Below are 15,292 nucleotides of genomic sequence, written 5' to 3'. Positions count from 1 at the left end.
AAGCAGCCCAAACGGTCACCCCACAACCTCCAGCTTGGACTCTTGGCACTATACAATCTTTGTTGTAGGCTTCATGCACTTGTCTGCGCACTCGGACGCAGCCATCTTGACGATAGACCAGAAATCTAGACTCGTCACTGAAGATCACGTGATTCCAGTGTCCTGCTTGCCATTGGCGGTGCTCTTGCTCTCTGGCCCACTGCAATCGGCGCTGGCGGTGTTGTCTGGTCAGGCATGGCTTTCTCAGGGGACGCCTGGCACGATAGCCTGCTTGAACCAGTCGTTGGTTGACTAGCTTTCTGGATACAGGCATATTTGTCAGTTGCTGCCACTCAGCCCTAAGCCGATTAGCTGACTTGGTACGGCCATTGTGGACTAACCGGTGCAGCTGGCGATCAGCCCTCCTTGTGGTTCTGCGGGGACGTCCTGGCCTCGGTATTGGAGTAGGGATACCCCTCTGAGCATTTCGTTTCAGGATCTTTGACACCTGACCTTGAGTGATGTCATACTGCCGAGCAATAGCACGCTGTTTCATGCCATAATTTCGTAAAGCCACCACTCCATGACAAACAGCATTGTCGAGTTGACGGACCATCTCCAGAGGAAGCGGCAATAACTTTTGGAGACGTGCAGCAGTTGTTTTCCACTAATACAGAACGCAACAACCCTTGTATACCCGACTGTGAAGCCAATCATCAAATGCACCTGTCCGTACATTTTGCCACGCCACCTGTGATATAATCCTGTTGTTGACTTCTTGCTGTGACAGACAATCAGTGACATAGTTCTTTTAACAAATAAATCACCAAAGTGTAAAAGAAACTCACCAGATTGATATACTGAGTTAAGAAAGTAAACCCAAGTCAAGGAAAAAAAAATATTCCATATTAAATGCCAAGTCTGTAAATATATATATATATATATATATATATATATATTGATATATATATATATATATATATATATATATATATAAATACACATGACTGGTCAAATTTTTAGAACACCTCAGTTTTTCCAGTTTTTATTGAAATTTAAGCAATTCAAGTCCAGTGAACAACCTGAAATGGCACAAAGGTAAGCAGTAAACTGCTTGAGGTTAAAAAAAAAAGTTTAGGTTTGCAAAAACAGGAAAATAATGTAAATTGCACAGTTATGTTCTAAAAAAAAAAGGCCTTCTTCAGGGAACAAGTCATGGGTTAACAACTTACAGCTGTTCTGCAACATTGTAAGTAAATTAAGCCTTGAAAGTTGATGCAAACAATTCCTACAGGTGTCCCAACCTCCACTGATTACTTGATCATAAACCCCCTGTCTGTATAAAAGCAGTATTGGAACAAACTGTTATTACACCCTCTGACGCATTATTTGGACAATATTATACTGCAGGAAGTAGTATATTGTTATCATAATAGCGAGAAAAAGGCAATTGACAAAGGAAGACAGACAGACCATTATAACCCTTAAAAGTGTAGGTCTTTCCTTTAGAGAAATTGCAAAGAAAGCCAAGGTGTCAGTGAGTGCAGTTGCCTACACCATCAAAAGGCACTTGGAAACTGGAGGAAACTGACAGGAAGATGTCTGGCAGACCCAAAGCCACAACAGAATCAGAAGACAAGTTTCTGAGGTCAACAGCTTGCGTGATAGGCGGCTCACATGACAACAGCTTCAAGCACAGCTAAACACTGGTTGAAGTAAGCAAGTCTCAGTTTCAACTGTGAAGAGAAGACTTTGAGCTGCAGTTTTGACAGGTTGAGTGGCAGTAAGAAAGCCATTGCTAAGATGGCAAAATAAGAAAAAGAGGCTTGCCTGGGCCATGAAGCACTGCCAGTGGACTACTGAAGACTGGAAGAAGGTCTTATGGACCGATGAATCAAAATTTGAAATCTTTGGTTCATCACGCACGGTTTTTGTACGCCATCGAGTAGGCGAAAGGACGGTTCCTCAGTGTGTGACACCAACTGTCAAACATGGAGGAGGAAGCGTGATGGTCTGGGGCTCTTTTGCTTTATCCAGAGTCAGCGACTTGCACAGAGTGACTGGCACCCTGAACCAAAAGGGCTACCACAGCATTTTGCAGCACCATGCAAAAGCCTTTGGTATACGCCTAGTTGGTCAGGGGTTCATCCTACAGCAATATAATGACCCTAAACGCACCTCCAGGCTATGTCAAAACTACCTTCGAGGAAAAGAACAAGACGTTAGGCTTCAAATCATGGAATGGCCAGCACAGTCTCCAGACTTAAACCCCATCGAGCTGGTTTGGAATTAACTGGACAGAAGGGAGAAAGCAAAGCAACTTACAAGTGCAACACATTTGTGGGAACTTCTGCAACAGTGTTGGGAAGAACTTCCTGAACAATATTTGATTTCCATTGTAGAAAGAATGCCACGAGTGTGTTCGGCGGTTATATCTGCAAAAGGTAGCTACTTTGCTGAGTCAAAAATTGAAATTAAATTTTGTTAAACAAAATGATTCTATGATTTCTTTTTTATCTCCAATTGTTTATTTGTTCTACGCTTAATTTCAGAGTACATTGAGACATTAAAGTGTGTAAATTTCAATAAAAACTGGAAAAATTGAGGTGTTCTAAAACTTTTGACCGGTAGTGTGTGTATATATATATATATGTATATATATATATATATATATATATATATATATATATATATATAAATAAAAAAAACATATATATATGTGTGTGTGTGTACAGTGGGGTGCAAAAGTATGAGTCCAGTAGAATTTTTTTAAATTGAGATGTGATCACAAAATTAATATTTGTAATATAAAACCAAAAGCACTTTCAAGGGATTTCCATGAACTCTTAAGGATAACAACAATTATTATAATAGGAAAAATCAAATCTGTCTTTACATATAAATCGATATAATCAGCGTGACCCCATTTTGCCTTGAGAACTCCCTCAACTCCATTTGGGATTGATTTCACTGATGGATTATGTTTGAGTCAATCCTTTCCCAACTGCGTTGTAATTCACTCCAGAGCATAGTAAAACTGCTCACATAAATTTAACTTTTTCTCAAATGCATTCGCCCTTGTTTTCTTCAGACAAAGTGTCAGTCAATAATAACTACATTCAATTAAACAATATCGATACATATCTTCAATATTATGACAAATTTGTGTTTTAAATCATGATTTGAGAAAGCTTGGCATTGATTTAAGTGGACTCATATTTTTGCATCCCACTGTATATCAATTTAGAATATTAGTAAGTTGTAAATTGTCTGTAATTTACATCACGTGTAGTTTGCAGCTACGAAGGCTGTAAATTCAGTATGCACCATTGAAAATGTGGATCTTGCATTATCATATCAAATAATCTCATCATAATTTAAACAAATGTCACTAAACTTTCTGCAAATTCTACCTCTTTTATATGAAATAAGGTATCTACATGATCAACGTTTTTATGCAATTAAAATATCAATACAGGTAACATTAACTCAATTGCATTTCCATGGGATTATTGACTTATTGTCATCATCAAGTATAAACGACATTATTCTGTTAAACTATAAATTGATTTTAAACTAGAACCATAAAATCAATGGAGGTCAGAATCATACCTTCTCTTGCGAATGTTTCTTTCCAGGCAGCAAGGATGCAAGTAAAGATGAGAGAAAGAGGGAGAGAACAACAGAGAGAGAGAGAGAGAGAGAGAGAGTGAGAGTGAGAGAGAGAAAAAAAAGTGTCAGAGAGAATGAGAGAAGAGAAGAGAAAAATATAGCAAGTCAGATATTTTTATTTCATTATTCATGAATCCACATGGACTGAAACCATGAGGGCAAAGGTCAGACAGTAAAATTTTTCCATCTCATGAAATGCTCAGTTTAGCAGAAGCCACATCTTGGAGGTGGTTGGTCGAACAGCTCTTTGACAAACAATTTTAAATGGCGGGAGAGGTTGAGAGGTGACCACAGCCAAAAATCAGCATCAGGCCGGGGAGGGAGGAAGGGGTAGCAAATATTATAGAGGCCCACTATGTGATGTATGTGAATTAGAGGCCAATTATGTGAATCCCAATTTCAAAATCCCATGGATAAAGATTAATGTTTTACTGGGTCGGCAAGAATCAAAACGTTACGCTCTTCTTATTGTTGTGGAAAATCGTGGATGCCTTAACTGACACAGACCCCATGATGGACTCTCCTCCATGCAAGAACATGCGGCCAGCAGCTGGGCAGCGGAGGCGGCATGCTGTTCCTGCCTTCAGCCCCGGGACTTGCTCTCCGCCGCCCGGCATCATGCATCCAAGCGGCTCTGAACTCCCGGAGGTAGCGTGCATCACACAACGTGCTGGCTGGCTGGGCTTAACCATTGGAATGGATAAAGCACCGACAAAGGAAGAGTGACATGAATGAAAAGAATAGATGGCGCTTCGACTGGGATATTAACATGGGCCATTTTTTGGGACACAGCCTCAAAAATGTGGCAGAGGTCCGCATTCATCACCTGCTTGATACATTCTCACATATCCATGTGTGTATATGTGTGTATGTGTGTATTAATTGACATATGTGGGATTGCATGTGAGATTATAAACAATGTACAAAGTTGTATTAATTATTTAAGACAATTACAATGTATTAAATATTTAAATACAAAATAATTGACATCACATGCAATAAATGAACATGATTACTTAACTAATTAATTGACATATGTGGGAAAATTGCACGCCCAGACCAGGAATGGAACTCAGGTCCTCTGGTGAACCATACCAGAAGGAAGAACAATGTACAAAGGTGGCATTAAAGGTGGATTATTTTTAATGGACTTCAATAAACACACCAGTACAGAACAAACTTTACAATAGGGCGTAATGTATAAATCATAGAGGCAATGGGTTATTTAATCAAACGGGCTAAATTAAAACCAATTTCACGATAATAATAAAAAAATCCGAATCCTACGATTAATTAGCAATTGGTCACTGGCTTTGAAACCAATACAAATATTAATTACGGACCTTAGGTATCAAAAAGCTAAAAATATCGAATAAACAATTTCAAATGGAGCACCTCGCCTCCATTCAAGAATTTAAATTGCATCAGTTGTGGAAATAAGCTTGCCGGCTCGATGACAGAAGATGCAATTTGCATTTTTGCCAGTAATTCAAAGGGAAAAGGGGTTTCGCTGACAATGTAGTATTTCATGAAATTCTGTCATAAGAGCATTAAGCAAAAAAAGAAAAAAAAGAAAGAAAAAGGGTGCACAAAAGACACTTGCACAACAGAGTGCATGGCACTCGGTAGAGTAGTGGTAGTGCTCAGTAGAGCATGGCACTCGGGAGAGCGCACACTCCCTCTGCCAGGCTGAACAGTTTATGTTTTGTATCCCACTGATAGGCCGGATCTGGATTCGGACCTGAACCAAAACTTAATCGGCTTGTTCTTGTCACTGAACCAACTCATCCACCAAGTTTAGTCATAACTCGTCCATAACCTTTTGCAATATCATGTTACATAAATCGCTTTTCACCCGATCTCTCAATGGTGAAGAATCACTTAAAAATTAAATAGCTATCGTATCCGAATCCTCATTCAGATCTTCACCAAAATCTAATCGATTCGTCCGTGTCAGACACCCAACCAGTCCACAAAGTTTCGTCCAAATCCGTCCATAACTTTTTGAGATAATATGCTATGTATCATTTTTGGCCCCATCTCCCAATGGTGAAGAATCACTTAGAAATTTCTAGTAGCCGAATCCGGATCTGGATCTTCACCAAAATGTAATCATTTCGTCCTTGTCACATACGCTACCTCTCTGCCAAATTTTGTCCGAATCCATCCTCAACTTTTTGAGATACCTTGTCCACAGACAAACAGACAGGCAGGGGTGAAAACATAACCTCCATCCACCTTTGGTGGCGAAGGTAATGAATAGAAAATGTCAGTGACTTGAAGTTACACAACATATAAATAGAAAATGTTAAGATATAAATATAAAATACGTCAGTTGAAAATATGTCTGTTACCCACCGGTATATGCAATATGTATTTGGAAATATTAAAAGGCATGGAATTTCATGCCCGTGACTGTGACATGCCCGTGACTGTGATATGACAGATATTTTAAATGAGTGTGCATTATAAAGCATATTTAAAAATAGGAGCCTGCATCCCTACCCCGTTTAGAATCCCATGTAGGCACGGGCAACTTGCTAGTATGTGATTAAAAACAAGACCGAAAGTCTAACAGCGGTGTAGCCGGGCTTGTTTGATACTTTAGTTGAAGAGGATAGTATGACCTGGGTGGGGATACCAGTTAGCAAATAATGTAAGTATTAATTATTTTGAAGTACTCCAAGTCTCTAAGCTGTCTGTCACCATGGAAGTGAAGAGATTGCATTGAGACACTGGTTTGTTCTACATGTTTCAAGTCAACAATGAACCAACCATACACCGCTTCAATCCAGTAACTTTGCAGTCACGACAAAGGAATTGCAGTGTTATGATTATACTTATTATATTATTATTATTAACGTTATAATAATTATTATAAAGACGATGTTACTGTATTAATAAATCGTGGCTAATACCTTACTCCCGCGATAATTAGTACACCTCTTCTCATCGAGTCAACAATGAACCAACCATACACCACTTTGATCCAGTAACTTTGCAGTCATGACAAAGGGATTGCAGTATTATGATTATATTTATTATATTATTATTATTAACGTTATTATTATTATTATGAAAACGATACTACTGTATTAAGAAATTTGTCCGAAGCGGCCTGAAGCAGAGGCATGAAGGCATGAAGCCTAAGGCCTATATGTACTGTGCTGTTGGAAGACCCGTATGCCTATGCTTTTGATATTTGATGATAATTTTAACATTCGGTTTGTTTGTGTTTCACACTGAATGAAAAACGTAAAGGAAGAGCATGGAGATTGTGATATATGACAGGTTCGACGATATGTTTGGCCTGAATGGCATAGAAATCAAAATGGCACTGTGTAGAGTCAGCTGTCGTATGCCATAATGGCATCACAGACATAATCCCATCACATCACCCCTGTCATGTGACCAGATCTTCAGCTCTGATTGGTATACATTTGTGAGGGCCATACATAGGGACAGATAAACACTGTTTCAGACGCTTTTGCCCTACGGACTATGCCGGAAAAAAAAATCACAATTACAATTTCAGTCCTGAGGTTTTTAGTCTGAATGTTTACATAAAGCCGAACTATAACCTACGAGCATTGTGTACTAATTTTGCAAGATTAAAAATTGTGGAATTACGACACGCAAGGCAAACAAAATTTACTTTCTGTACATTAAATGATTGTTATTTGTTATTAAAACTCAAGCTAACTCGGAGGGTTGTTCAAGGACTTTAAGATGGTTGATAAAAACATCATCCATCTGTCAAGGTATAAATTATCCTGCTACGTGACATGCCTGTCCCATCGATGTGATGGCGCTTTGACCATTACATCGATTATCTTGGAGAAATATTTGGGACAGGGACACCACCCTCCCTCAATCTGGTGGAGATACACAAAGCAATAACATGAATTGTCTTTTTATCAAACATGAGGTCCTTTGGCACCCTCTTGGCACTAACCTTGTTGAATTTTTATTTTACATTCATCTAAGGCGAATTTTGTTTTCGACATGGAGAGTTAGAACACAAAACATGCACACACACACATATGCAGACAAATAAAAAAGACAACTCCGGACATGACTTCAGACAACAAAAGCCATTAAACTTGGGGGGAAGTGACATCACTTTTTAGAGCACTTTGGGTGACAGTGACGCCATATTTGTCATGGCGTCCTTTTTCTCCGTGCAATTTCTTCCTTCCAATGGGATGCCAACCACCAGCTTTTGATCCATCAAACTAAAATACGCCATTTGTGTCTGTCTGATGAATTTTTGACGCCAATACATTCTGTCGTTACTTATCCAATCTCAACCAAACTTGACAGGATGACGAAGAGTTACATAATGAAGGTTGTAGCGCATTCATTTTCCCTCCTCCCCAAGGGGTTTTTCTCCCCCCAAGCAAGTTTGCCCACCATTGCCATCAATGGGGTTGCACGTTGAGGTGTATATAAATGTTAAATTAGATTATCGTGGCATATTTCCAAAGAAGATTTATCGTGGCGTTTTTCCACAGAAGATTTATCATGGCGTTTTTCCAAAGACGCTTTTAATAACAAATTTAATGATAATCGCATATTGTTAATGTTATTACAAAACAATATTAATACGAATAATGTCCCACTTCCCCAAGGCGTTTTTCCTGCAGTGATAACGTGTATAAATAGCTTATAGTTGTAATGGTGTTTCTGTGGGAGCAACGGCTTCCACAGGAAGTAAATATATTATAAACCACAAACACGTATGCTTAGCTTTTTAAACAGTTGCTAATGCTCTTTATAACACTAAATGATTTTTTTTTGGAGGAATCCCGACATCCGTGAAGTAAGGTGTACTTGCAGAACTGAGCGAAGATCTACTGTACTCTATATAACCCACAAATAAATAAATATATAACCACTTTTAGAGGCCATTTTTCCCCGCAAAGCGGGGGTTGGCCTTTTTTGGGCACCGTGGTTGTTGTTAGTTTTTTGGTCCCCTTTTTGAAGCAATGTTTTATGGCCGGATGCCCTTCCTGCCGCCAACCCTGTTTGTCGCCTTTTTACAACAAACAGGGAATTACCAGTGAACTGGTACTCAATTAGCCGACCTCGGAAGGATGACAGGCTGAGTCAACCCCCCTGGCGTTAATTCAGCGATCGACCGGGATTCGAACCCAGGATCCTAGGAATCCTAAGCTGGCACCCTAGCCGCTAGCCCAACACCAGGGATTATATAACCCACAAATGTTGGGGTTAATAACATGGCCCTTTCTGCCGCTACTGTGGCATTTTTCGTAGCGAACTTTTGAAACTCGCTCCTGCTGTGTGATACGAAACTGAAAGGGAAAAGCTCGGGTTGTGCTCATTTACCAAGCAGCTAGCTAGCACTTGCCAATCCAGCCGTTTCTTCTTAACGGTTTTGAATGGAGTGCTTGTTCAAATGCTTAAACCACTTGGTGATCTCTTCACAAGAAACTTTGTAAATGAACACACACCCAATGTTATTGAGACCCGCCCATAGATCGACTGTAATAAATATACCCCAAAGAGGAATGACCCTTCCTGCCCCTCCCGGAGTCTGTGGGTGTACTAGTGCTTTTAAATGCTCCAAACAAGGAAGCAGCACATAGCATTTTTAATGTCTTTGGTACGACTCCGTCAGAGTTCGAACCACCAACCTCACAAAATCAGAGAGGATGCTCAAAACATGATGTCACAAAATTACAAAGACCTGAGTAGTTAACTAAAATGGATTAATAATTTTATGATAGGTGGTTTCATCTGGGTTCTGAGCTGCATGAGCCATCTATTCAGATGGGAATGCAAACAGGCCAAACAGTACACCAAATGAGAATTAATTATTGTTTTCAAACTTCCAACATTGACATCCAATAAATGATTGGGCAATTCCACATTTAATAATCTTATAGCAATTCTCCAAAATTAACTGTTCGGCACATTTAAGTTTTCGCTTGAGCGACAGCAGTTGATTGCATGTGAGAATGTTTAAGATCACTCACCAATTTATGGCCGTTTTTGAACTCCTTCACCAGGAACATATTGATACACTTCTGTTCCATAGCACATGTGACTGTGTTAGTCTCCATCTTGGTTTTACTCGCAATGGTTTGGCATGTGTTGATGTTGCTTTCTGTTCAACTTGCTTTGGGTAGACAAATCTTTTAGTATTAAAAATTCATTTTACTTTCTACAATAAAAAGTCTAGTCAACTTTACACCACCCTCGTATGTTCAGATGCATGTCAGTGTAACGTTGACGTAGTTGTGATACCTATCTGGATATAAACAGGTGATTTATATAAGTGTTGCACACATTTTTTTCCTAGCTGCAGCTTTTTTATTGCCAAGCATTATCATAACAATAAACAGTACCTTCTCTGGCCCACCCCACCCCAAGTTAGATAGAATTCACAAACCTTCTGCATGGCTAACAGGAAGTAGTTTATTTATTTGTTTTTAAATCCTGTGACATTACCTACCACACGTGATCCCTGAGACTTATCTAAAGATTTATATGAGTTGAATGTATGTAAAGAAAAGCAAAATAAATTAGAAGACATGGCCAACTTCAACTTTCATCTGAAAAGGCCAAAGGCCCAACAAAATAATTGTGACAATATTATTTTAAGAGCTTGATGAAATTACATTTTGAAATAATCAAGTGATAATAACACCATCTGCAAGCCTTTTCTTATACACAAATGGAGATTCACACTCGCACTCATAAACCCCTATTGTTGAACTGTTCTTCCGATCTGTCTGTGCCTGTCATTTCTTCCACTGGTCTAACACCGTCCGCACATAGGTTAGCCTGGGAGGTTTTAATTCCCCAACTAATTGGCTCTAATCAGTCTATGTCCGATGTGCACTGGCAGTTTTGCTCGGCTGCATCCAATTAAGATCTGAAGATGAAATCAGTGCATATCGAGGGTGCATTCCCAGGCTAGAAAACCACGTGACCCCCAGGTAAACGGTAATTATACGGAGGACCCTGAGCCACGTGGTCAACTAATTGGCGTTCACAGTTGATTAACAACCCGCTGGGACACGGACTTATCCAGCATAGTCCGGGAGGAACTGAGGAACACCCGAACGCCTCCCCCCCCTTCTTATACTAGATCCCAAAACCCATAGCTGTAACAGTATATTACTTTTGTTACGTGGTCCCCTCGGTGACTACCTGGTCTCGGTGACCCCCGGACCGTGAGAGGACCTTCGCCAGACAGTGGTATTATATATGCGCTATATATGCGCTTTCGCAACGCAATCCCTAGGAATTCCACCCAAGAGAAAACTGATTTTCAATGATATATTTCAATGGTTATGATACCATACAATTGCAATGATACAATCACGGATATATTCCCCGAGCAATCCACCATCCACAATTCACTCTCCACAATCAATCCCCTAGATGATTAAGATGGCCATCTTACATACGTGTGTCCCCTTTTGTACTCACGACCCCTTTTGGTCTCTGTCCCTCACAATGTCTCTGGGCCCCTCCTGACCAAGATGATGGTCGGCTTCGCCGCACTCGGGCGGTTGAACGAACCCCGGGTGGACGTTGTTCCACCGGGCATGTATCGTACCGGGAACCAAGGTTGCAGCCCCCTCTTGGCCACGCGAAGCGGGTACTGTACAGCAGGCAAAAGCCACACGCCGCTTGCAATGCGTGTTAGGCCCCAACGTGCGACCCGTACGCGTCTTTGTAGACGGTGCCGCGAACGGTGCCAGACGCTGGGTCGGTGCACGGCCCCACGGCTGCTTGACGTGTCCACCGGGCAGGTATCCGTCCCGGTAACTCCTCTCGCCAGACGGGCTCGGGAACGCCGCTTTTCCACACGGCTCAATATCGATTCCACCTCTCGTCGGAGCGGGGCGAGGAAGAAGAATCCTCCTCGCTTCTCCCGACCTCGTGTCTTTTTCCTTCCATTTCCGGTCTCTTTTTCCAGAAGGGCTCCTGACCCTCCAACCACAACAACCCTTAATCGACTACACATTGATAAGCAAAGACCTGAATAGTAATTCACATACATTCCCATAAATATGTAACACTCCCCCCCTTCAAGAAAGAAAGTTTGAACCCAGCGAAAACTTTCTTTGCCGGCCAACTTGGATAAACAAACCAGATAACTCAACCCCCCCCACATTATCAGTTCCCCCCGGGCACAGTTATCCCTTAAAAATAAAAGCAACAAAATTTCACACAACCCCCAGAGATTTTCAAAGGTAATTCACTCTGGACAAAGCACCAGCAACGACATTGTCCCTGCCCTTTACATGTTCAATTTCCCGTTGGACTCCTGCCAAGCCAAACTCCATCTCATGACCCTCTGACTTTGACTGTCAGTTTCTTGTGAATGAAGGTTAAGGGGTTGATCAAAGATCCAAAGTTAAGCAACTCGATAACACTTTTTCCGGGAGGCCAAGCCGAGTATTCATTACATGGATGCCTTTAGGAACGTGGAGTTCACGGTTAGTCCGTGCAGGAGAGTTCTCCACATGGGCGCCTTGAGGAACGTGGAGTTCCCGGTTAGTCCGTGCAGGAAAGTTCACTACATGGACGCCTTTAGGAACGTGGCGTTCACAGTTAATCCGTGTAGGAATCTTGGCTCGGCGGCTCCGCCGCATTCAGGGCTTCAGCTTTTCAGAACTTCCCTAATAATTATGGTGGGACCGCTTGTCACTGTAGTCCCATGAATAGCGGTCTCCTTCTTGGCCACTACTTTGACAATCCTTCCTTCGGGAGCTGCCGTAACTCAGGGAGCCTCCATAATAATATTGATTGCGGCCACCACCAAAACTACCGCCCAGTTGTCCTCTCCTGTAGACCTCTTGACGCCTACGAAATGCCTTCCCTACTGTTATGGTCCGACCCTCCAAATCCTTGCCATTCCAATTCTTCTCTGCCTCTCTGGCGTCTTTTGTGCTTGCAAACGTGACAAAGCCGAACCCTCTTGACTGTTGCGTTTCCCTGTCTCTTACCAACCGCACTTCCACCAGCGGCCCATATCTGTTGAAGACAGAGGTCAGAACTTCTTCCTCTGTTTTGAAGTTCAGTCCCCCTACAAATAACTTGGTACTTTTGTCGCCATCCCGAGCTGGTGTGGTGTTATTTTCCCTGCTGGGCTCTTTACCAACCCTCAGGTTACCATAAACTTGACCCCTGGCCAAATCATTCCCGATAACCACAGATACACCCTCTACAGGAAGTGTGGCTTGTAAACCGACGGTGACCGGTCCTGACACCAAATCGGACTCCAAATGGATGACATGAAGTGGAGCACTAACACCGCCCCCGATCCCCTGTAAACGAACACTATCCCCCGTTGCCGTCTCCTCGGACCATGGCAAAATGCCTTCAAGCATTAAAGATTGATGTGCTCCTGTGTCCCTCAATATCCTAACCGGTCTCCGGTTAGTCGAGGCTCCCTCCAGTGACACAAACCCCTCTGAAATAAATGGTTGGTAACCCTTTTGATGGCGATTTCTCACAATGGCCATTGCATTTGGAGTCGTAATAGTCGGACTCCGCTCTGGGTCTTCCCTTTTCATGCGGTAACAACTGGACATCAAGTGTCCAGGTTTCTTGCAAAAAGCGCAAGTAGGCCCAGAGGAAAAACTCGTGGTCTGCCTCGGGCCCCCCGAAATATAAGTTTGTCTTGGGCCCGCATCCCTCTGATTTCGAACAGGTGGGGTATCCGATTTGTCCCCATAATCCTCTCGAGGCCGCCGCCATGTATTGTCGTTCTCCGCGCCTGCTGTTCCCCACCTCCCCTGCGGAGATCTAGGCGAGGAGTTAGGTTCGTGGACCCCTATTCGGTGGGTTAAGGCATAATCATCTGCCATGGTGGCTGCGTCCCACAACTTTGGTACTTTCTTTTCCTGCAGGTACACTTTGATGTCCTCGTGGACACACTGCTGAAATTCCTCCACCAGGATCAAGTCACGCAATGTTTCGAAGTCTTTCCCGACTCCTTTGGACTCACACCACCGATCAAACATGTTTTCTTTCACTCTGGCAAACTCCACATGGGTCTCACTCTCCCTCTTCCTGGCATTCCTGAATTTTTGCCGGTAAGCTTCAGGAACCAACTCATAGGCTTTGAGGATGTGCTTCTTCAGTACCTCATAATCTGCACATTGGTCCATTGGTAGCGCCGAATAAATCTCTTGAGCTTTTCCCACCAGCACACTTTGCACTAGTATGGTCCAGGCCTCCTCCGGCCAGTTTAATTGTCGAGCCACTTTCTCAAAGTGTGGAAAAAATTTCGCGACTTCCTTTTCACTGAACGGTGGAACCAGCCTCACATGTCTGCCCACATCCCAGGTTTTCTGGTTAGGTGTCGACCCCGTCAGCAAGGGTGGTGCCTCTCCCCGTTCTCTCATTAACTCCAGCTCCTTGAATTTAATTTCTTGCTGAAGCTCCATGTCACGTTCCTTTAATTCCCTTTCCGCTTTTCTCTCCTCTGCTTCGAGTTCCCTTGCAGCTCTCCTCTCCTCTGCTTCTGCTTTCCTTTCCTCTGTTTTCATCCTTTCTAACCTTTCCTGGAGTTCTCGTTCCACTCTCCTTTCTTCTTCTGCTCTTTCCTTTTCTGCTTTCCTTTCTTCTTCTGCTAACCTTTCCTGGAGTTCTCGTTCCACTCTCCTTTCCTCTGCTTGTTTCTCTTCTCTCCTCTCTTCTGCTTTCCTTTCTTCTTCTTTTAACCTTTCCTGGAGTTCTCGTTCCACTCTCCTTTCCTCTGCTTGTTTCTCTTCTCTCCTCTCTTCTGCTTTCCTTTCTTCTTCTTTGATCCGTTCCTGGCTCCGTAATTGCAACTCCAGTTTCCGGAGCTCAACGTCTTCTGGTTCTTCGGGTAGCCACTCCCAGGCTAACTCGTTCCATGTTCCTAATCCCACCATAGATTGTATCACCGTGGCCTGCAACTCTGCCTTCCTCAAATTAGTTCGGACCTCCAAGTTAAAATGTTTGGCCAATTTCAAGAGGTCCGACTTTAGTAACGCTCGGAACTGTGCCTCACTCGGTGTTACCGCAAAGTTCTGTGCCACAAACACCATGGTGACTATCGTTAACACCTGTTAACCTTCACCAAAGACTTTACCCCAATTTCCCCAAAAATTTACCAATTAATACTTAATTAATAAATTTTAATTAATAAAAATATTATTTTATTATTTTATACAATTTTAGATCCCGGACGAGCCCCCAATTCTGTTACGTGGTCCCCTCGGTGACTACCTGGTCTCGGTGACCCCCGGACCGTGAGAGGACCTTCGCCAGACAGTGGTATTATATATGCGCTATATATGCGCTTTCGCAACGCAATCCCTAGGAATTCCACCCAAGAGAAAACTGATTTTCAATGATATATTTCAATGGTTATGATACCATACAATTGCAATGATACAATCACGGATATATTCCCCGAGCAATCCACCATCCACAATTCACTCTCCACAATCAATCCCCTAGATGATTAAGATGGCCATCTTACATACGTGTGTCCCCTTTTGTACTCACGACCCCCTTTGGTCTCTGTCCCTCACAATGTCTCTGGGCCCCTCCTGACCAAGATGATGGTCGGCTTCGCCGCACTCGGGCGGTTGAACGAACCCCGGGTGGACGTTGTTCCACCGGG

The 15,292-nt window shown here is 42.4% G+C and overlaps 1 protein-coding gene across 1 annotated transcript in view; it reads right to left on the bottom strand.

Moving 5' to 3' along the window:
• Nucleotides 1-15,292, bottom strand: part of ADAM11 (ADAM metallopeptidase domain 11) — a 168,411-nt gene that overhangs the window by 12,327 nt on the left and 140,792 nt on the right. Inside the window, exon 27 of the mRNA XM_068120641.2 lies at nt 3,592-3,609. Coding sequence (XP_067976742.2) covers nt 3,592-3,609 — 18 coding nt within the window. The remainder of the gene's footprint in view (nt 1-3,591; nt 3,610-15,292) is intronic.

This window comes from Myxine glutinosa, chromosome 6 (genome assembly GCF_964187855.1).
Source record: "Myxine glutinosa chromosome 6, kmMyxGlut1.1, whole genome shotgun sequence".
NCBI lineage: Eukaryota > Metazoa > Chordata > Myxini > Myxiniformes > Myxinidae > Myxine > Myxine glutinosa.
This window is presented reverse-complemented; position numbering and strand designations above follow the sequence as displayed.